This window comes from Myotis lucifugus, unplaced genomic scaffold, assembly GCF_000147115.1.
Source record: "Myotis lucifugus unplaced genomic scaffold, Myoluc2.0 scaffold_160, whole genome shotgun sequence".
Lineage (NCBI taxonomy): Eukaryota > Metazoa > Chordata > Mammalia > Chiroptera > Vespertilionidae > Myotis > Myotis lucifugus.
This window is the reverse complement of record NW_005871208.1, coordinates 796,679-818,678: the sequence shown is the minus strand read 5'-3', so window position 1 is coordinate 818,678 and position 22,000 is coordinate 796,679. Positions and strand designations below refer to the sequence as shown.

At 57.9% G+C, this 22,000-nt stretch overlaps 1 protein-coding gene across 4 annotated transcripts; it reads right to left on the bottom strand.

The window, feature by feature from the left end:
* Nucleotides 1-724: 724 nt before the first annotated feature.
* NR4A1 (nuclear receptor subfamily 4 group A member 1) lies at nucleotides 725-21,830 on the bottom strand. Of its 4 annotated transcripts, none has more exons than XM_006095675.3 (10): nucleotides 21,777-21,830; nucleotides 21,309-21,485; nucleotides 17,427-17,548; nucleotides 15,352-15,455; nucleotides 4,984-5,861; nucleotides 4,060-4,189; nucleotides 3,629-3,780; nucleotides 3,098-3,300; nucleotides 2,833-3,011; nucleotides 725-1,537 (listed from the first exon to the last, which is right to left on the bottom strand). In XM_006095675.3, the coding sequence occupies exons 5-10, from the start codon at nucleotides 5,857-5,859 to the stop codon at nucleotides 1,281-1,283; spliced, it is 1,797 nt and encodes a 598-aa protein (XP_006095737.1). In that variant the 5' UTR covers nucleotides 5,860-5,861; nucleotides 15,352-15,455; nucleotides 17,427-17,548; nucleotides 21,309-21,485; nucleotides 21,777-21,830; the 3' UTR covers nucleotides 725-1,280. The 4 variants fall into 4 exon arrangements, with proteins under 4 accessions (XP_006095737.1, XP_006095736.1, XP_014317237.1 ...); XM_006095674.3 differs by having other exon boundaries at nucleotides 21,314-21,485; XM_014461751.2 differs by lacking the exons at nucleotides 17,427-17,548; nucleotides 21,309-21,485; nucleotides 21,777-21,830 and having other exon boundaries at nucleotides 15,352-15,541.
* Nucleotides 21,831-22,000: the final 170 nt, after the last annotated feature.

Here is a 22,000-nt window from a genome sequence, read left to right as displayed (position 1 = left end):
GCACATGCTCTTGAGGAATCGAACCCGAGACCCCTCAGTGCCGCTCTTCAATGCTCTAACCACTGAACACACCGGCCAGGGTTAGGAAATCTGCGTTTTAATCCAGCTGACTAAGCAACTGATGAGCTTGGGGGAAGGAACGCCTACACAGGGACACTTGGGCACAGGTAGGGACCTCAGAACATTCTCCTTGCCACGAAGTCCAGGCCTGCAGCAACCTGGATCCTGATGCTGGGGTGTGAGGCATGTGGGGAAGGATGCTGAGGAAGAGGATGGAAAAAAACTTATACTAAAAACAGCTGTCACCATCATTCTGGGCTGCCCTGTACGCAGCCCCATGCTAAGCACCACACCCACACTCCTGGATTCCAGCGGCAACACGAGGTAGGCCCCGCCCCTTTGTTACAGACGTGGAAGCCAAAGCAGAGATCACTGCCCCAGGGTAGGACTTGGATGTTATTTCCCTGCCAGTCGGCCTCCACGGGCCTCCACTGCGGCCCCAGATTATCAGAGGCTTTCTAGTGTCAGACTCTAGTCTCAGTGCTTCTGCAGAACCACCCTCGGAAGCAGGTGCCATTATTATTCACCTTTTACAAAAGAGCAAACGGAGGCCTGTTAAGTCAGGTTGGTAATATCCAAGATATATCCAGTCACCTGTCTCTTATGGGATTATGGAGGGGGCCGGGGGAGGGGGGGCAGGTGTCAGAGATAGACAGGACCCCAGTTTCAGCTACATGTCTATTTTTTATTCAATATATTAAATATATTAATCAGAAAAGTCACATACTATAAATCCAGGAAAATACACAAATATAAATGTCAGAATCTGTCATTTGCCTTCCTCCTCGAGTGAGTTTATGTACATGCGGAAGGAGGTGGCAAGAGAGTCAGCAGGAAGAGACTGGGAAAGGCTTGCCCAGGCTGGTGGGTCCCATCCCTCCCTCTCACCCTCCCCCCAACCTCAACCTCTTCCTTCCTGTATTTACAGCAGCATTTGGCTTATTTACAGCACAGCAGTGTGTGTTAAAAATGGTTTATCTTACAAAAACATGAAGGCCAGGGCTGGGATGGGGGGTAAGACAAATAGAAGGGGTCTCCCCCACGAATGCATCCCCCTCTTCCAGGGGGTGAGCTCCCCGAGCAGGCGAGGAGGCCAGTCAGTCTGCAGCTCCAGCCCCGGCGGGGGGCGGTGCTCCGGGGGATCCAAGGTCCATGGGCTCAAGGCACGTGGGGCGGCGTAGGAGTGTGCGCACACGGTGCACACGTGTCCCAGGCTGGGGTCAGAAGGGCAGCGTCTCCATAAAGATCTTGTCGACGATGGGCGGAGGGGGCACCAAGTCCTCCAGCTTGAGGTAGAAGATGCGCTGCAGGCCTTGGGTGCACAGGGTCCGCAGCTCGGGCAGCTTGCCCAGCAGGCGGGACAGGCAGCCGGCCGGCTGGGGCTCGCCCGCCACAGCCGAGATGTGCTCCTTCAGGCAGCTGGCGATGCGGTTCTGCAGCTCCTCCACCCGCCGAGGCTCCTGCAGCCCGTGCCGGTCTGTGAGGAGGGTACAGGATTAGCCACCCTGGACTGCACCCCTCCAAGACCTGGCCTCACCCAGGCCTCCAAAACCGCTGCCACTAACCGTCCCTCATACTCCTCCAGCACTTTGCAAAAGCATGTCCACACACACACACACACACACACACACACACACACACACACACACACAAGAAGCCACTTCTGAGCCTCATCAGAAGACTAGGAAGGCGGGAACACTCATTATCCTCATCTTCCCGGGGGAGAAACTGAGGCCCAGAGAGGTTAAATGACCTGCCCAAGGTCACAAAAAAAGAAAGGAAATCCTAGCCAAGTTTTCTGACTAGGCCAGTGTTTTTCCCCAAACTGTTCCAAGAAGCCCTGGAGCTGAGTAGCGGTGCCCTAGCGGCCACCTCCAGGGAAAACTGGCCTAAACCCACAGGGGGCCTCAGATTCTGCTGGGTCCCCTGTGAAGTTTAAGTGCAAATGGGATGGGGGCAGATTCTGGTGCTTTCAAAAGTAAAGCATAACCTTGGCTGGTGTTGCTCAGTGGTTACAGTGTTGGCCCACTCACTGAAGGGTCACGGGTTCAATTCCTGGTCAAGGACATGTACCTGGGCTGCAGGTTGGATCCCCAGCCCTGGTCGGGGCACATGTGGGAGACAACCAATGGATGTGTTCCTCTCACATTGATGTTTCTCTCTCTCCCCTCCCTCCCTTTTACTCTCTCTAAAAATCAATGAAGAAAATGTCCTTGGGTGAGGATTAACAAAAATAAATAAATAGTAAGTAATAAAACAGTGAGGTCTGAAAACCTCTGCATTTAACACCCAGAGCCCGTCCTGCATAATTATATTTACACAAACCACCCATGAGGCCCAGGGAGCCTGTACTGTCAGAGGTCAGGACGGAGTTACCCTTGGGGCTCGGGGGGCACAAGGAGGGCTTTTGGGGGACTGGTCATGCTGGTCCCATGGGCGTGCTTAGTTTGTGAAAATTTATCATTTGCGCAGTTATGCAACTTAATTCAGTTCAGACTTTAAAAATAAATCACAACCCTAGGCCACATACAACACCTACACAGTCTGGACCTTGGGTCGCTTGGGGTCATTCACAGACGGGCCTGGGCTTCGCAGTCACACGCAGCTGGGCCCCAGCCCCAGCTCGGCCTCCCACCGCAGTGCTGCTCTGAGCAGATGCTTGCCCCTCTCTGCCTCCCACCCCGCTCCACAGTGTGGCAGCCTGGGAAGTGCCAGATGCCAACCCACCCAGGGCCCTCCAGCCCTCCCCAGCCCCCAGGACTGGCCACTCACCTGTGATGAGGACAAGCGCGGAGAGGCACGCAAAGGCGGGGACATCAACAGCCAAGCTGTGCAGGGACCGAGAGAAGGCCAGAATGCTGTCGATCCAGTCGCCGAAGCCCCGGGCGCACTGCAGCCGGTGCAGCACGAGGCCGGAGCAGAAGATGAGCTTCCCCTCGCCTGGCTTAGACCTGGAGGGCGGGGATGCGGGTGGTGGTCAGGGGGGCTCCCGGGCAGGGCAGCCGGGGAGGGGCCGGGCAGACAGCAGGCAGCTCACCGGTAGGCCAGGCGGAGGATGAAGAGCTCCAGGAAGGCCGACTCCAGCAGCAGGTCCTGGTCGCCTGTGCACAGCTCCGCAAAGCCCGGGATCTTCTCGGCCCACTTGCGGATGACCTCCAGGGACCCCGAGAGCAGGTCGTAGAACTGCTGCACGTCCCTGGCATCTTCCTTCCCAAAGTGGGGCAGCACCAGCTCCTGGAACTAGGGGGCGGTCCAGAGGGGTCAGCACGCCACATCGGGCCCTGGGCCAGGGCCACCATGTACAGCCACCTCATGCATCGGAGACCAGATCGCGGCGGTGAGAGAGGAACTGAGATGCCGCCCACCTCGTGCCTCCCGATTCTGACACAGTCACCCAGGGCAGAGGCTGCTGGGAGGAGCACATTTTTCTAACTGGCCACCCACCCAAGGGGGTGCATTTGTCCATCTGGTCAGCCACAGGGGCTGCTCTTTTTTCAATTTGTCCAACAACTGAAGAGGGGCCTTTTGTCATCTGCACGCAGGCACTGGATGTGGGCTGGGGGCTCACCTTGGAGTAGTCCAGCTTGGCTGTGCTGGGCCCCGAGTCCAGGTGCGCCCGGACCAGGGAAGTGAGGAGATTGGCAGGGGAGGCATCTGGGGGCTGCCTGGGCTTTGAAGGGAGCCGCCCCCGCCGCCCCTTCAGGCTGTCTGTCCGGACAACTGCAAAGAAATGGCAGGGGTGAGGAAGGGAGGAAGAGAGCCCGGAGGGCCTCTCCGCCCAAGACGTGTACAATGCTGGGAAGACCAAGGCCCCAGAGCCCCTGAGACCAGGGGACCCAACAGGGACCGCCCCGATAAGCAAGGCAGGTGGACCAGAGGTGGGGCAGAAATATGGTCCAGGCGCGCCCTCCCCCGTGGCCCACCAGGACGAATGCCGGGGCCTCTGCCTGCCACACCCATCAGGCCCACCTCTGTCCCTTGGCATGTCCCACCACCCACCTTCCTTCACCATGCCCACAGCCAGGCACTTCTGGAAGCGGCAGAACTGGCAGCGGTTTCGCCGCCTCTTGTCCACAGGGCAGTCCTTGTTAGCCAGGCAGATGTACTTGGCATTTTTCTGCACTGTGCGCTGGAGGGGAGGACAACACGGAACAGGCTGTCAGAGCGTGTGGGGAGGGGGAGCCAGGGGAGGGGACTGTCCAGATCCTGCTGCCATCCTAGACAAAAGCACTCTCTGTTCACAGCTATTTTTCTAACATTTGGGTGGCAGGGGAGGGAGAGGTGGAAGGGTGGGGGGAGAAAGAAAGTCTTGGGGACACTGGGGGAGGCTTCTACATCAGGAGGAAGACCCCAGGGACACCAGGCCAGGGGCGAGGGGCTCCCTGGCAGCCCAGACACCTGCACTTCTTATGTGCCTGCATCCGCCTGTCCCTTCCTTGAGGCAGACAAGAGAGGGCCGCAGAGGGGCGGAGGGGGGTGGTGACGGGAAGCTAAGCAGGCACCCAGTGCTGGGACAAACACACAGCCTGTTCCCAAGTCCACCCCCAGCCCTCAAGCACCAAGCCCTCTTCCCAGATCCTTTCATCTCCTGCCAGGAACACGAGCGCCTGGGGCCCCCTTCCCACCAGGGCCTGGATTCGTGGGGGATGGGCAGAGGGAAACCAGAGGCTGGCCATGAGCACATACCCTCCTGGGTGCCCCTGCAGCCCACACCCTCTGCCCGTATCTCACCCCTCTCTCCATCACACTGCGGTCCCACCGGCAGTGTGCGCCCTAAGACACAAAAGGTCCCAGCCCCCTGCCATTTCCTGGGGACCTTTTCTGAAAAGCAGGACTAGTTGGGAGGACCCACAGACCCACTGGGGTGAGAGACCAGCCCGTCCCCACTCCTCATGAAAAGCCACACCCCGGGCAGCCCAGTACCTTGAAGAAGCCTTTGCAGCCCTCACAGGTGCGGACACCGTAATGCTGACACGAAGCATTGTCCCCACACACGGCACAGCGGCCCTCGCTTCCGGCCGGGGCCCCACTCCGGGACTTGGCTGAGGTCACAGGTGCACTCAGCATCCCCGGGCCCTCGAGGTGTGGAGAAGTGGGCGCCAGGCCTGGGAAAGCCGTCGGCATGGAATAGCTCTCTCCCTCCACCAGCTGGTGGGTGGCCTGCGAGGGGAACAGCTTCAGGGGGCTCTGGGCCAGGCTGGGGCCGGGGCCGGTGGGGGGGCTGAAGGAAAAGAAGGCCGGCGGCTGGGGGGGCCCAGGAGCCTTGGGCAGCTGCTCTGTCCATGCCCGCAGGCCTTCGTAAGTCTGGTTGGGTGAGAAGGGGCCAAAGGAGCCGTCCCAAGGAGAGAGCTGGGGTGGCTGAAGGCCGGGCGTGGGTGGTGATGGGGCCGAGCAGGGACTGCCATAGTAGTCAGAGCCGCTGGAGGACAGGGTCTCATCCAGCGGGCCGCTCAGGGTGCCGGGGTAGCAGCCGTACACCTGGAAGTCCTCGAACTTGAAGGAAGCAGAGGCAGGGGAGGTGGCTGAGGACGAGGATGTGGAGGAGGCCGAGGAGGAGGCTGAGGAGGATGGCTGGGCTGTTCCCGGCAGCTGGTAGAGGAACGTGTCAAACTCCCCCGTGTAGCCGTCCATGAAGGTGCTGAAGCTGGGCAGGGCCGTGGGCGCAGTGGGAGCCGCCTCGGGGCTGGCCAGGTCCATGGTGGGCTTGCTGAACTCGGGGGTCAAAGGGTCACTTGCCAGGTGGTCACGGGGTCCTGGGCTTGGTGCTGGTGTCCCATATTGGGCTTGGATACAGGGCATCTCTGGAGAGGGAAGACACCAAGGAGGGGAGTCCGTGAGAGAAGCCTGACTCTAAAGATAGACATGAGCCCTGACCGGTTTGGCTCAGTGGACAGAGCGTCGGCCTGCGGACTGAAGGGTCCCAGGTTCGATTCCGGCCAAGGGCATGTACCTTGGTTGCGGGCACATCCCCAGTTGGAGGTGTGCAGGAGGCAGGTGATCGATGTTCCTCTCTCATCGATGTTGCTAACTCTCTATCCCTCTCCCTTCTTCTCCGTAGGAAATCAATAAAATATATTTTAAAAAAAAAGATAGACATGAGACCCTGAGGTGTTAGAGCCACAGTCAACCCTAGAACCCAGGAATCCTGGCCCCCGGCCCCAGCACCATCTCCACCTCCTTGTCACAGAAAGCCCCTGAGCAAAGGCCCAGCGAGAGTGGTCTCGGTCGGAAGGCCCGCCACACCCAGTCAGCCTGGGAGCCCTGGGGAAGGCATCCAGCCAGAATTTCTCTGTCAGAACAGGGGGAAGCTGTGTTCCTCCAGTGCCCTGCCCTCCCTCGCCGGGTAAGGCATGGGTGGGGGCTGGGAGAAGGGTGGGTGGGAGAAGCAGCCAGGCCAGGCCTTACCCAGTCCCCAGGAACAGATATGCTGTTTCTCCAATCTGGCACTTCTGGGAATATTCCCAGGCACCACCTAGCCTCTGCATAACCCCCCCCCCACCCCAGTACCTGGGAAGGACATCCTGCAAATGGAAGAGGAGCTGGGAGTGAAGGCCCCACTGCCTCAGAAAGAGGCCTAAGCACCAATGAACCTGTCTCGTATCCCTGCCCCCACACTGCATACTGAGCAAAGGCTGCAGATCCCACGTGCACTCCGGCCCTGCCATCTGGGGATGGGTACCCACTCTGCACTTGCCTGGGATGCTCTCAGAGGCAAAGAGGAAGAGAGCCCAGGGCTCCTCACCCCGTCCCCAGCTCCCCAGGGGATTGGGTAACCTGGCTCCAGACCTTTAAAGGCCATCTGCTGAAGAGAGGCTGGGGGGAGGCAGGAGGGAGCAGAGAACAGCCCCTTGGACGACCAGGAGAATGGACAGTCCCTAAGGGGAATTCTCTGCTACCCCAGCATTTTTCTCTGTACTTTTTATAAGAGAGCTCTCCGAGTCCACCAGGAGACGGGCAGTGGCTATGCAGGGAGAGGGGCTTGCTGGGAGAAGACAGCCTGGCCTGCCTGGGTCCCTCCATGAAAGGGTGTCTGTGCTCTGAAAACTTCAGGAGCTCAGACAATGGGGTTACACCCCCGGCTCATCCTAGGAGCTGTAGAGGATCCCTAAAGGGGATCCGTAAGCTCCCAGATAGGTCATAAATTACCAGAGACTTTTCTCATCCCTGCAAGTCTGGGTTCTCACAGCTCTGGCCTCACCAGCCAGGGAGGGACGCTGGGTAAGAAAGCGAGCTGGAACAGAGCACCATAATCAAGGGGGGCAGCAGGAAGGGGCAAAGAACCCAAATTGTCTCGGGCTCTAGCCTTTCTCCCACCTCCACGGGCCCTAGAGAGGGGAGCACCACCCTGACCTAACACTCCCCCAAGCAGCCCAGACAGCAGAGCCCCAGGAAGCTCTGGCCCCACCCACCCAGCAGCACCTGTCCACAGCACACAGCACCTGTGAGAGATAAGGTGGCCACGTCTGCCTGCACTAGGAAAGCCCGGGCAGGGATGGGTTGGGGGGGAGGAGAGGCAGCAGCCACGAAGAGCTGGGCGTTCCAGCTTTATTCAAATCCTGTTTCTCCACTTGGACGTCCCACATCCGGATCAACCCCCACCAACCTATACCCACACCCCCATGCAGGTACTTAATGGCACAAGATACGGACCCACATGGGGGTGGAGACGACAGCAAAGTCGCACAGGGAGGAGGAAGGGGCGGGGTTGAAGGAGGGAGGGGGCGAATCCGGCTTCAGGCAGGTCCTGGCAACAATGTGGCTTGCACCTGTTATGCTGAACCCGCCTCAGGCTGCACCCTACCTGTCTGATCCAACAGCGACTCTGGGGGGTAGAAGGAGCGGGGTATCCTCCAGATAGTACCACACCAGAGACTCCAACATTAGTAACTGACATCCAGGATCCCCAAGGACCAGGGTTTCTCTCTCTCTCTCTCTCTCTCTCTCTCTCTCTCTCTCTCTCTCTCACACACACACACACACACACACACACACACACACAGGATCCAAGCTACAGCTAAAACAAGTTTCCTTGTTTTTCCAGAGACCCTGCTCCTGCCCCAAGAAGACTTTCTTATTCCATGATGCAACGCACCCCCTCCCCTGTTCAGCCACCGATGCTGGCCATTTCCTTGGGAAACCAGAGGTCTGCTAACATAGTTCGGGCAGAAACTTCAGGCTGTGTCCTGCAAGCTCAGCCGCAGCCTCTTAAGTGTTAAGAAAACGACTAGGATCATGGGGAGGGGGCTGACATGCTGGGAGGAAGGAGACCCTTTTGGAAATCCAGCGGATCCCAGCAGCTGAAGCTCTCCGTACCTTTCCCCCCACTGTACTGAGAACCCCATCAGCACCTCAGTCCAGAGCGCTGTGTGCCCAGTGGAGCACCCTGGGGGACTGAGCTACGGACAGCTTCCTACCGGACAAGTCCCGACTCCTGGCGCCAACCCTAACCCCCTGAGGCTTCCACCTTGCACAGACATTACCCCCGCAGCAAGCAGACTCCAGTCCAAGCTGGGTCCTTGCTCCGTTCCAACTGCTCCCCGACAACTCCAGGGCTGCACCCTACACCCGTCCTCCGGCATGATGACCCTACAACATCCTTTCTACCCGCGCGTACACCCATCTCCTTCATGCAACACCCCGAAAAACCAAGACAGAGAGCTCTGATGAGCTGCACGCTCCCCGCGGGGGTACCTACCCGGCCGGCTCCTGCTTCCCCAGCCCGGGACCAGCACCCCGAGTCGATGTCTGACGCCGAGTGCGCTCCTGCCGTCCTGCACACTCCCCTAACTTTCGCAGCCGCCACCGCTGGGGCTCCCCGGCGGAGCCGACCCTCCTCTTAAGCGCTCCGTGACGCACGGGGAGGGGCGGGGGCGCCTCTGACGCACGGCCGGCTAGCCCTGGCCATACAAGGGCGCGGGGGGCGGTGCGGTTCCGGCGGGAGGCGGCGCGGGCCGGGGAGCCCGAGGGGGCGGAGCAAGAGGGGGGCCTGGAATGTCTGCGCGGGTGACGCACGAGGGGTTCCATTGACGCAGGGAGCGCGGACTGTTTGATCTATAAATAGTCTCCTCGCGCCCGCCGCGCCGGCTAAAAATAGCAACTCGTGGACTCCCGAGGCTCCCCCGCGACACCCAGGGCCCGGCCCGGGGTCCCCAGGTCCGAAATAACCGGCTGGAGGGCCAGAACCCAAGGAGAGGGCGCTCTGGAGCCGCGGCCGCAGGGCTTCCCCGACGAGGATCTCCTCACTCTCCAGCTGCTCCCGCTCCCTCCGGCTCCCTGGGCCCGCTCCCTGGGCCCGCTCCGCCTGGCACCCTCCCAGGTCCTTCCTGGAGGCCTGGGGTTGGGGCGGGCAACCCAGGCACACACCTGAAGCACCTGCCCCCCCACCGCAGCCCCGTGCACTTGACCGGTCTCCCCCTCAGTCTCCCCAGCGGGGTCTGGGGCTGAGAGGTGGCCCCAACGATCAGTAAGAGCCGTATTCCCTCCCCCCAATTTCCTATGCAAAATACCTTCCGGAGGGCAGGGGTTTTGCCAGGCGGAAGATGGACCAATGGGCTCTACCCCGCCCGCTGAACTTCATTTCTCACCAGTCCCCTCCACAGTCCCTTCCAGGTTGAGTGAACTCTGGTGGGAAATTACCGAATTTCAGAATTGGGTTGGGCCTGAGAAATTTTTTCGAATTTGTGCAGACTCTTCCCCATTTTATAAATAAACTCAGAAATATGGCACTTGTTCAAGGTCACACAGAAAGGTGGTGGCCCACGGGGGTGATCCCCACTGACTGCATTATCTAGGGGATCTTTTCTCGCCTTCCCCTGTCTCGAATAAGGGATTACCCACACTCCCACCTCACCTCCAACACCTGTGAAAAGCTCTGACCCGCCCTGTATCAGGGCTATATCAGGGCACAGACCAGGCTGCAGCCACCTGGAACCTTCCCTGGTCTGGCTATCACCCCTCCACCCCCATTCTGCTCCTCACCTGGGGAGCCCTTACCTGCTAGGAAAGAGAGGAAGGAAGGGCTAATATTCATAAGGAGAACACACACACACACACACACACACTGGGGCCCCACCCAGCCCCCTTCTCCCCTGCAAGTCAACATGAAGTTTCTGCTTCCACTGAGCCTGCACCCCTGGACCCCACTCTCACCTCATCTGGGCCCCCTACAGCAATCCCCTCTACCCTTGAGGCACTTTCTGCTTCTCACATCCATCCTCACCTCCATCTCAGGTTCCCCACACCTTTGTCTCCAGCCCCCACTTCTGTCCACTCAAAAGGTCCAGCCAGCACCTCAAACTTCATCTGTTCCAAGCAGCGCTTGTCATCTGTGTACTAGCCGTCACCCCATCTCTGCTCCTGATGCCCTACATGCAACTTTTCATTTTTTCCTGAAATCCTATTTTGGAACATCTCTTGGATCCCCAGTTCCTACTGCCAGCCACAGCCATGCCTCAGTGGTACCTGAAGGAAGCAGCAGCAGCCCAGCTGAGTGAGGCCAGTGGCCTCCGCTTTTCCTTACCCGCACTCATTAAGAAAACTAAAACCACCCCTTGACCAGCTTGGCTCCACTTCCCAAACCCCACTGTCCCCCGGGGTGGAGCAGTCTTCACGTAACACCAATCTCATTTGGTGATGTGGTCAGGACCTGCCAGAACGCCCCTATTACAGCACAATCTCCATGCGGACCAGCCTTCAGAGAGCTCTGGCTTCTCCCAAACCAGCTTCCAGAGACCCTTCAAGGTCACCTGTGTAAAGATGAAGCATGGGCAGAGTAATGCCAATGGGACCAGCCAGGATCTCCACACCACTTAAGCCAAAATTTTTCTTTGTCCTGGGCCTTTGCATAAGATTTTGCTTAGGAGGACAAAACAAAAAAGGATTCAGCTTTTTTTTTTTTTTAAAGGCTTGACCACCAACACCATTCATGTGCTCCCATTTTGCAGATTAGGACCCAAGGGCTCCCAGAGGATCTGCACCCTGCTCAGGCCCACGCAGCCAGTCCGGGCTGATGAAACTGGGCTTGCCGCCCAGTCCCCCAGCCCGCCCTGGGACGCTTCCTTCCAACCAACAGAGCCTTCCTCAAAAAATAAAAATAATTTTAACATGTCAGCAAAAGATGATTCGCCAGGTCAGCGTTCTTCCCTCCACCCCCATCAGCCAAACAGGTGTATTAGCTGCGTGAGCTCAAGCCCAGCCTTAACAGTTCTCTGAGAACTGGGCCAGCCTTGAGCCCTAGCACCTGCCTTTCCTCCCGCCCGCTTTCCATTTCCCTGCTCTCCCGTGGGGAGGCCCACCCAGGAGCCCCAGGGAACTCGTGTGTGTTGAGGAGCTGTCCAGAGCCCTGGCCTAAATCTCCACATCTCAGCCCTAGCCTCCAGATCTGTGTCCGCAGCCCAGGCCCCACCTTCCCTGGCTGCGGCAGGTTTGGAGGCTGCAGGATTGCTGCTCCAAAGGCAGAGAGGGGAGAGGAGGCAGCTGCATCTGCCACCTGGACATGCTTGTAGGAGGGGAGGGGTGCCGGGAGGCCTAAACACATTACACTCTGAAAATAGAAGACAAAGGTAGAGTCCCTCTGTGGGAACACTGCCAGGGCCACGCATTGGGCACCCCTGGGCTCATCCCTGCTGGCCAGATGGCCTCCAGAGGAGGTGGACTGGGGCTCTGGAGGGAGTGGCATCTGGCTAAGGTAGGACTGTGGGGAAAGGCATATTTGATGCAGACTCTGGGAGACCTAGACCATAAGCTGGTCCCAGGCTGCCCAGAGACTCCTAAGGGACCCTCCCCCTTTCAAGACGTCCAGCCTTCAAGAGCGAAACAGCTCTGGTGGGGGGTGGGGGGTGGGGGGTGGCGGGGGGGACAGGTAATGATGAAGCAGGTAATGATGAGAGATGTATCCAAAACTAGAGGGGAGAACCAGAAGGTAAGGAAGGGCCACGATAACACAGGAAGGGCAGGGATGGAAGATGTCATATTGGAGATAAGACAGCCAACCATGTCAGGCTCCCACTGCAGGCTCAGCCCACCAATCTGCCTCATAACTCTCCTCCCCTCCCCACTGCCCCCATATAAGGACCTTGGGTTAAACCTTCCCACCACCACCTGGGCACATGGCTCCTCTTCCTTCTATTCTAACCCTGCTGATCCCCTAAGACAGCTCATGTGCCACCCCCTGGGTCAGCCTCACTTAATAATAAGCACCTCCTCACTGGGGGTTGGGGGCATGGGGAATACTGATCAAGGGTCAGCCCAGGGCACTTTGCAGGGATTTTTCCACGAACCCTCTCCTCAGCCTTCCAGGAGAATACTGACCCACATTTTATAAAAGAAGAGATGGAGGCTTGGGAGCAGGACTCAAACTCAGGTCCCCTAACTCTCAGTTTTGTGCTGGACCCAGTGCCTCCTTGTTTCTTATAAGGGCACCACAGAACCAGGTACACACAAGCATCTGTAAATCGAAAATAGTGGTGCCAGGAGGGGGTCTTTGGAGGGACTGGAAACCTTCTGATTCACAATCTGGACATGGCCACCCACTCTGGAAAAGTCACGAAACTATACTCTTAAAATATTACACCTACCATTTGCATGCTTTGTGGTCTATATATTATACTTTCAAAAGTAAAAGTGTAACTAAAAAACAGTCACGCCTCAATGAAAGCAATATCTATATGTAAATGGTAGAGATGCCGCTGGAATTTACTCATTCAAGTGTGTGTTTCTGAAATCACTGAGAAACAGCGCTGTTTCTCATTATGTACTTGTTCTAATGCTACATACTCAGAACACAACTACAGTTGGGAGAGGCCATGAGATCTGACATTACAGAGGGGTCCTCGCACACACAGTATGTTTTCTGAACAACTCACTAGGCCCTTGCCCCTCCTAGTCACATCTTAGGGGGACTTACCGTGTGTTCAGCCACACCCCTCCCCCTCCAATGTGTGAACATGAGAGCAAGGCCCTGTCTCCCCCAACTTGGCAGGGGGACCCCCTCATGCATCCTCAATAGTAGTAGCCCAGGGCCGTCCCCAATGGGTAGCCAATGTTCCCAGCCCAGAGGGAGGGCGTGGAGTTGAGTGAATAGAGGATGGAGGAAGTGGAACTGCACAGCCCCTTTCCCACGCTGGCCCCTGACCTCAGGCTGCCCCCCCACTGCTGTGCAGAGGGCAGGAACTTGCCCCACTTTCACCAAAACCATCCCCACCCACAGGCCTCCACACCCACCCCAGGGTGGGCAGAGGGCGTGAGCTTTGCCTCCTCTCTCTGAGAAGTGGCCAGGGGACCTTCCCCGCCTCAGCCCCAGGACCTCTGCCTGCCCTGACCTGGCCACTTCCTCTTCCTGCCCTGACAGTGGGCAGGGGGATTTGTGCTGGGGGTGGGGACACACTGCCTACTGTCCCAGGGGGCTTCCCACGGACATATGTTATCTCCCTGAAAACAGGCTCCCAAGGACGTGGGCAGGTTAGCCACTGCCCCCCACCTCTCACCCCGGCCCCTGGCCGGGGCAAAAGGCAGAGGAGCTCTCAGAGGCATGTGTGACCAGGAGCCGGCAAACCTGGTGTTCGACCAGTCCCTTGCCCTCTCCGAGACTGTTTCCTCGCCTGTCCGATGCGGACAGCACCACGAGTCCCGGGGCTGTGAGAATTCACTCCGCTAACTGGGCGGGGCGGGGGGAGGCTCAACAGTGAAGCGGAGCACCATCTGGGAACGGGGACTCTAGGGACCTGCAGCAGGATCCTGGGTCACAGGAAAAGGACACAGACACCAGGGTCCTCAGCTAACTGGGGAGCCAGCACCCCCTTCTTTAAGAACCAGAGAAAAACAGGGCTTGAGTGAAAGGAAATGAGAGTGTGCCCAGAGACGTGGCTCCACCCAGCGCCAGAAAATTCCAGACTCTGTATGCAGCAAGTGCTCAATACTCTAAAGAAAGCTAGCTAATTAAGGAGGGCAGGCCTCTCTCCATAGAGGTCATTTTCAGTCCAGTGATTTCTCAACCCCACTTCCCTCTCAGGCCAGACGGAATTAACATACAGCAGAGGAATAAGATTAGACTTCAGTAAGAACAGCCAGAGCTGGGAAACGTAGACAGGATCACGGAGTTCCTTTGGGGAAGGACAGCCCACACCTCATCTGCACCCTCCTCAAACCCCTTCTATGCCCCTCCATCTGCTCAGCTCCCGGCCAGCCATCCCCTCTTCCTCCCTGGGAGGGTCTCCCCTCAGCCTGCAGAACATCAACACCCACCGAATTCTCCTGCCCCTGCCCGGGGTCTCCACCCAGCCACCTTGGGCAAAACTTCAAATTCCAAAATAAAAACCCTCTGATAATGAGCCCCAGCCGGAAAGACTGATGCATTTTCCTATTGTTAAAGTATTTTTAGTCACAGGCTCTGGATTCGTTTAGAGACTCACGTTCAGAAAGGGAAAAGGTTTTGTTTTTTTTAAAGCACTGAGAATGAGAGCACCAGAGCCTCCCACGTAAGGAGCTGCCACTTATTCCGGGCCGGGCCGAAGCCGCTGGCCGGGGGCCTGGGGAGCATGTTTGTGGCAAGCTGGCTGGCGGACCTGCCAGACCTCACTCCAGCTCTGCTTCTCGGGCACCCAAACCAGCTGGGAAGCTGGGCAAGGAGAGTGGGGCAGGCGTGGGGAGCTCGGGGAGGCCAAGCCCAGGGGTCTGCCTCCCAGTCCCAGCAGGTGGGGGTCCAGGGACCCGACTCAAGAACCAATGCTGAAGTACCCGGGTGGACACCCGGCTCACTCCAGTGCCCCTCCCCACCTGAGCACACCCGTGCCTTGTCCAGACCTGGGCGACAGAGAGGAGGCTCGGGACCCTGTTGGAGAGCTCCGAGGAAGGAGAAAGATGGCATCGCTTCTCCCAACCACCAAGTGTCCCCAGGTCCAACACTCCCATCATCCAACTGCAGTCAAGCCCTTACTCCAGTGGTTCTCAACCTTCTGGCCCTTTAAATACAGTTCCTCATGTTGTGACCCAACCATAAAATTATTTTCGTTGCTACTTCATAACTGTAATGTTGCTACTGTTATGAATCATAATGTAAATATCTGATATGCAGGATGGTCTTAGGCGACCCCTGTGAAAGGGTCGTTCAACCGCCAAAGGGGTCTCGACCCAGAGGTTGAGGACCGCTGCCTTACTCTCATTCCTCAGGATGTCGGCCACCCTTGCTCCCTCCTCCTCTCAAGGCTAAAGGAACCACAAAGCAGACAGTCTCAATGGAAAAAGATCCAAATAGCCCAGCTCTTGTGCCTCAGTTTCCCCATTCCTAAGACTCACCAGCTTCCTCCTCACAATCTGCTTTGACTCATCGCGGGCAGCTGCACCGAGGGAGGAGAATCCCAGGCCCGGCTGGGGGCTCTTCCCGGCGGCCTCAGGGAGCCCTGGGGGAAGAGACGTGACTGCCCAGTCAGCTTGTCCTGCCCAGGGGAGGCTGTGCACCAGCTGAGCAGGCTCAGGACGTGGAGCTGTCTCCAAGCCAGCATGTCCTCCTCTGTTTATATAGCAGAAACCAGAGCGGCCTCTGGGGACACGGGAGCTGCCTCAGGGCCCTCTTGGCTGAAGCCTGACTTTGGCCCAGGTCAGCAAGAGCCCAAAATAGTCAACTGACGGGAGCCCCGGTGTGAGCGTGACCCTGGGCCCATGCCCAGGCCTGGCAGACAGGTGTCCACGTCACAAGACCAGCAGCTCTCGCACTCACGGGGCCCCAGCTGGCAGCCCCTCGGGTGGCCTTGGCAGTATATCTGACATGAGAGTTTCACCCCATCACCCAGACGACGAGGTGAACACAGGAAATCCTGTCATGGGGGCTGCTATGTACCCAGAGGGAAGGCTGGGAGCTCAGGATGCCAGGTTTGAGCCGAGGGTAGAGGTGGGGCCGAGTGACGGGAAAGATCCCTGGCCCACTGCTGTCCTCTTCACTCACGTGCTGCCCAAGTCGTGATCTCCGGCTGACCAGGGACACCTGCCTCTCCCACTTACAGGAATGCCTCTTCCTGTCCCCAGCCTGAAGCTGGGGGCACAGAGCCTGCTGCCAGCGTGAGGCCAGGTGCACAACCAGGGCAGCCCTGGAACCGGAGGCCCTGCTTCCCAGGGCTTTCCCTTTTCCATCCAGGCTCGAACTGGACATCCCACCCTCCCCAGCCCAGCCATCTCTCTGGGACTCTCTGCACCCTGAACACCAACTCCCCAGGAGGCAACCGTGTTTGGGGGGCTGGGGGAGATACCAAGCCAGCTCCTGCTTCATCTGACATCTCCCAAGGCCTGAGGGGGGCTGCTGCTCAGAGACGGCCCTCTGTTCTCTGTTCCAGGGAAGAAAAAGGGGAATCACAGGATCCCTGTCCAGGGGGCCAGGTTGCACTCCAGCTCCCTCAGGTAAGCACGGTAACCAGGACTGTGGTGCCCTTGGCCCCATCCCAGTATCTCAGGTCCCCAGGGAAAGGGCTGGTGAAATCCCATTCTGATTACACCCCCCCCTCACCCCCCCACCCGCAGATCGGCTTGTGCCTTCTCTGGAAGCATGCTCAGACAAGAAGGTGTGTCCTCACAGCAGATCAGGCCTCTGGGCTTGCCTGGAATCCAGGAGCCTGGATTCTAAGCTTGGCTCTACATGTCCTCACCGTAGGAGCTTGAAAAGTCACTTCTCCCCTCTGTAATCAGTCTCCTCGTCCATAAGGAGAGGAGGTGAGCGAGATGGCCAAGGATCCCTCTGGCCATGTCTGCAAGACTGAGATTTCCCCCTCAGGAATGCTGGGTGAATGCTGGGGCCGCTCCCCGTCCTTGGTTAGCAAGATCCTTCCCATTTACAGAGGCACCTCCCCCCACCAGACCTCACAGGACCTTCAGGGCAGCCATAGTGGGCAGGGGCGGTCAGTACCTTTCAGGGAGGAATGGGGTCATCCCCGCCTTCCCTTCCCGCACTCCCCTGGTGCAGTGCCTGCACCTAGAAACAAGCAGCTTCCCATCCCCCATGTCTGCCCCACTATACTCCCAGCCTGGCCAGGAACTACCCAACTCCACCCCATCAGCTTCCTGGAACGGGGCACATGCTGCCTTGAGAGCAGCTGATACCCCCACCCCCACCATCACCCCATGTCACAGGGCCCGGAGTGCCCCCCTCCACCTATCCTGCTAAGAAAATGAGGCTTCCCCCTTCCCCACCCCCACGTTACCCCCAACACTGAAAATCAGATCTCCCCATGCTGAGCAGCACCTCGCCTACCACCTCTGCAGGGCTTCCCCCTCCATCCCCCAAACCACATCCACTTCAGGCGGCTCCACACCCACCTCTACCCCCTAACCCCACCTGCTCGGGGGCCCCAGGGGTGTACAAAGAACAACAGCAGAGCACTTACCACTCTGGATGGATGGACAGACCCTGGGCCATACTCAAACCATCCTCTGGATCTTCAGGGCCGGGCAAAAGGAGCCGGACACCAGGGAGGGGCTGGAGCTGGCCTCTGTCCATGGTTGAGGCCTACAGAGAGGGAGTCAGTGTGACTGAGAAGAAACCAGCCAGCAGGGAATTCCCGGAGACAGCACAAACCAGTACACACAGCTGTGGGAACAGGGGCAGGACCCAGGCTACCAGGAGGACAAGCCAGCCCAAGGCTGGGCATCAGAGCGTGGGGCCTATGCCCTAGGCCCGTGGTTGGCAAACTGAGGCTCGCGAGCCACATGTGGCTCTTTGGCCCCTTGAGTGTGGCTCTTCCTAAGCCTTAGGAGTACCCTAATTAAGTTAATAACAATGTACCTACCTATGTAGTTTAAGTTTAAAAACTTTGGCTCTCAAAAGAAATTTCAATCGTTGTACTGTTGATATCTGGCTCTGTTGACTGATGAGTTTGCCGACCACTGCCCTAGGCAAACAGCTCTTGGGGTTGTGGCCAGGAGATGCTAACAGCATCCAGGGCATCTCCGGGCCATGGTGACACATGGCAGCACCCAGCCCTCAGCTTTACACCCTTCTCCGGGGTGAGGGTGCCTCAGTCCAGCTCTCAGCCCCCTGCTATGCACGAAAGGGCGTTTGTAAGCAGAGAAAAGAGAACTGTTGTGAGGACAGAGCAGAATACCCTTCTCTCCCTAGAGGCTGCACTGTAGCCCCCAAAGCCTCAGAGGCCCTCAGGGCAGGGGCTCCGTGACCCCACCTCCAGGCAGCCCAGCCTTGTAACCAGAGCAATGAGGACTCTAAGGAATATTCTGTGAAGGGATGCCAGTCCCAAAAGGGGAAGGCCCAGGTTAGAGTAGAGGAGTTAAGAGCAGGATGCTAGGTCTCAGGCTGCCGAGGTTCGCATCCGGGCTTCATCACTTGTAACCTAAGGCAAGTTACGTAACCTCTTTGTGCCTCATGTTCCTGATCTGTAGAAATGACAACCTGTGGTTGACATCTCTAAAATTCACAACTGGCTTAAAATGAGCTATATGTAAAAGGCTTAGAACAGTGCCAGGCACATACGTGATATCAATTTGAAGAGAAATTCAATGTGGACACATCAAAGCTGACCTCAGACCCTGGTTCCAAGCCACACTGGGCATCTCCTGGCCTCTCCTGGGGCCACTGTGTGCACCACCTCTCTAGCCTTTTCAAGCTCTTCCCACTGACCCCACGGGTGCCAGAGCCCCCTGTAGCCGATGCACCCAAGACCCCCACAGCTCTCCTTTCCTGTTCCCACCCTTATTCAACCCTCTCTTCTCTCAACTGGGCCCCAGAGGGCAGGGCCAGCCAAGGCTTGGCCTTCTCCAGTTATCAGGCTGCGCTGCAGGCCATGATGAGGCCTGGGAAAAGAGAAGTAGATGTTTCCATGATGGAGGCAGAGGAAGTAAGAAGGAGAGGGCCCCAGAGGGTGGGTGACGGGACTCCTCGCCCCCCTGACTTCTGCCCCAGGGACCTCAGGCAAAGGGAGCTTCTCTGGCCCAGGGCACACAGACTCCTCTTCCAGGGCTACCAGCACCCCTTGCTCCTCTGGGTGTAATGGGAGCATGGAGTGAAGGCCGTAGGGAAGGAGGGGAGGGCAGTCTGGAACATCTGGAGAGCTTCCAACCCCAAACAGAAGGCAAAATCAGGCTTCTAACCTGCCCCAGCCCATATGCTACACCTGCTTCCCAGAATGACATCATCGTCTCCTATCCTCCAGAAACAGGTCTGCAGGCAGGCCCTGGGGCCCTCCCTCCCTTTTCTCCCTACCAGCCCACAGCTGAGGAGGAAGGCTCAGGAGGGAAGAACACTTCCTACCAGTCAGGCCCAGTCCGAGTGCCCAGCTCAGCCCGCCTGTGTCTGAGAACAGGGGCCAGAGTCAGGGGCCCAACGGTGCCTAGGAAGGGATTCCTAACATCTCAGAGCAAGGTCCTGATCCTGTCTCCTATCCCAGATCAATATCCGCTCCTCCACAGTCATTTCATAAACATTTACTGGGAGCCCAGCGGTGAGCCATGAACAGTGGGAGACCCAAGAAGGAACAAATCAAGATCCCTGGGCCACAGGAGGTTACAATGGGGGGATGAATCAAGGTCAGTTACAACCAGCACTGTGCAGAGGGCCAACCAAGGACTGAGGGGGCTTGGAGGAAGAAAAAGTGATACCCGCCTAAAGTGGTGGGAGCATCAGGCCAGACCTCAAGGACCCAGCTGTGCTCCAGCCAAATGGGCTTTCTTTCCTCACTCAGGGCCTTTGCACTGTCTGTTCCTCTGCCAGGAAAGCATTGCCCGGGATGTCTGTACAGCTATCTCCTCCTCATCCATCAGTTCCCATTCCCATTTTCTTGCAGAGCCTCCACCCTCATCCTACCTCTTTAACCTACTTTTATTATCTCCATGGGACTAATGCTGTTCACTTGTCTCTCTCAAGCCCTGCATTCTTCAGTCTCTAAAACAGAGTAGAGCCCAGCCGGCATGGCTCAGTGGTTGAGCATCAACCTATGAACCAAGGAAGTCATGGTTTGATTCGAGGTCAGGGCACATGCCCAAGTTGCGGGCTCAATCCCCAGTCAGGGGTGTGCAGGAGGCAGAAAATCAATGATTCTCTTTGATCACTAATGTTTCTCTTTCTCTCTCTCTCCCTCTCTCTCTCTCTCTCTCTCTCTCTCTTTCCCCCTTCCTCTCTGAAATCAATAAAAATATATTTAAAATAAATAAAAGAGTTCAGCACTAGCAGGTGCTCTAGTGAGTATTTGTGGAGTTCGGGGAGAGGAGGGCTCACACGTGCCTGCAGTGGGACTGGGCTGGGAGGAGGTCAGCCAGCCGCCTGGAAGGAGGTGGGAAGGACACTGCAGCCAACACTGTGATGAATCACAACCCTGCCTCCAAGAGCCCTCAGCTCTGGATCTCTGCTGTCCCTGGGCCCACCTGCAACGCCCTTCTCTTTCCTGAAGTATTTGGGTCTTTTCTTAACTCAACTCCCCCTTGCACAGGACACAACTAACAGCACAACTGCAGCCCTGGTGGCTCCTAGGCTCTGCATTGGCCAATGTTCCCACCCAGAAATGGGCATATTACTTTAACACACATCAACAACAGCAGCTGATATATGTGGAACACCATGTGCCAGATACATTACTGAGCACTTTATGTATGTGTTCGCATTTCAGCCTCACAACACTAGGTGCAAGGGATGATTATTGTGAACATTTTACCAACGAGGGAGCTAAGGCACACAGCTAGGAAGAGGCAAAGCTGGGATCAGGACCCAGGGAGCCCAGGGAGGGGCATTCCATTCCCCCTTGGGCCTGTTTAGGGGGCAGAGGTCTCTGATTGCAGAGCAGTTTGACAGCTAACACCAGACAGCAAGTGGGAAGCTTCAGGGCCTGTGTTGCTGGGCCTCTGAACCAGGCTCTAGGCCCGGATTCCTGACCTAATTTTCTTAACTCCTGCACAGGTCTCAGCATTTATAATCAGTCACGTTCATCTTGTCAGTCTTGGTCCACCCTTCTACCGGATTGCCATCGTTTGGATTCTTGATTTTATCCTACTGTGCACTTGTCATTCCTCTCAGCTCTAGATCTCTGCAAAGAAACAACTGGCCGCCCTTTCAGTCTTCCTCCAAGTCCCTGAACTAACCATTCACTGGGAGTGGGTCCAGGACAAAGCAAGCCTTGTGGCCACCACTAGAGTCCCTGTCCAGGCTGTCAGCCCCCGAATCCATGAGCACCCTCGGGACAGAAATGTTGTGGATCCACCCTTCCCTGCCCAGCCTTCGTTTTCCCCGCATTCCCCTAATGCTAGCCCCAAACCCAAATTAATACTTCACTGTAAAGGCCACCACTGGGGCATTTCCAGTCCCAGGTCCGCTTCCGACTCCACGAGACCCTCTCCAGCCTCGGTTTCTCCACTCGGTCCCACGAAGAAGTTGCATCTGGCAATCCCGGTCCCTCCCGGCGGCATCCTGGCAGCCGAGCTCCCGAACTCCTGGAACCCGTTCCCTGCAGCCGGCGGGAAATGGAAGGAATTTCTCTGGCCTGGCCACCTCCAGGGCCCCTCGCCGGCCAAACCCCACCCTTGGCGGGCCGGGGAGAGAGAGCTGGCCGCCGCACTTGGGGGCTGAGTCGGGGCTGGCAGGTTCCGCTGGGAATCCGGTGCCTCCCCCCCCCCCTCCCCGCACGCTGCCCGGCTTCCAAGCAGGACTCGCCGCGTGGCCCCAGCTCACCCCAGTATATCTGCAAGACCCCCTTCCTCCCGGGTCACCCCGGGACCACAGCGCCCCGGCCCCTCACCTGGCCTCGTGAGCTCCGCTCGCCTCTCCACCCCCGCCTTCCGGGCTAGCACACCCGCCGACTGCGGGGGAGCGCCGCACCGCAGGGGCGCCCATGCCCGGGGGTCGCGGGCGCCGCGGGGGGGCCCCACGAGCTCGGCCGCCTTCTCGCGCGGCAGCGGCGCGGCCAAAGGTCTGTGGTGGTTCTCACCCTCGATCCACGATAGTGGCCGCGTACTCCTACTC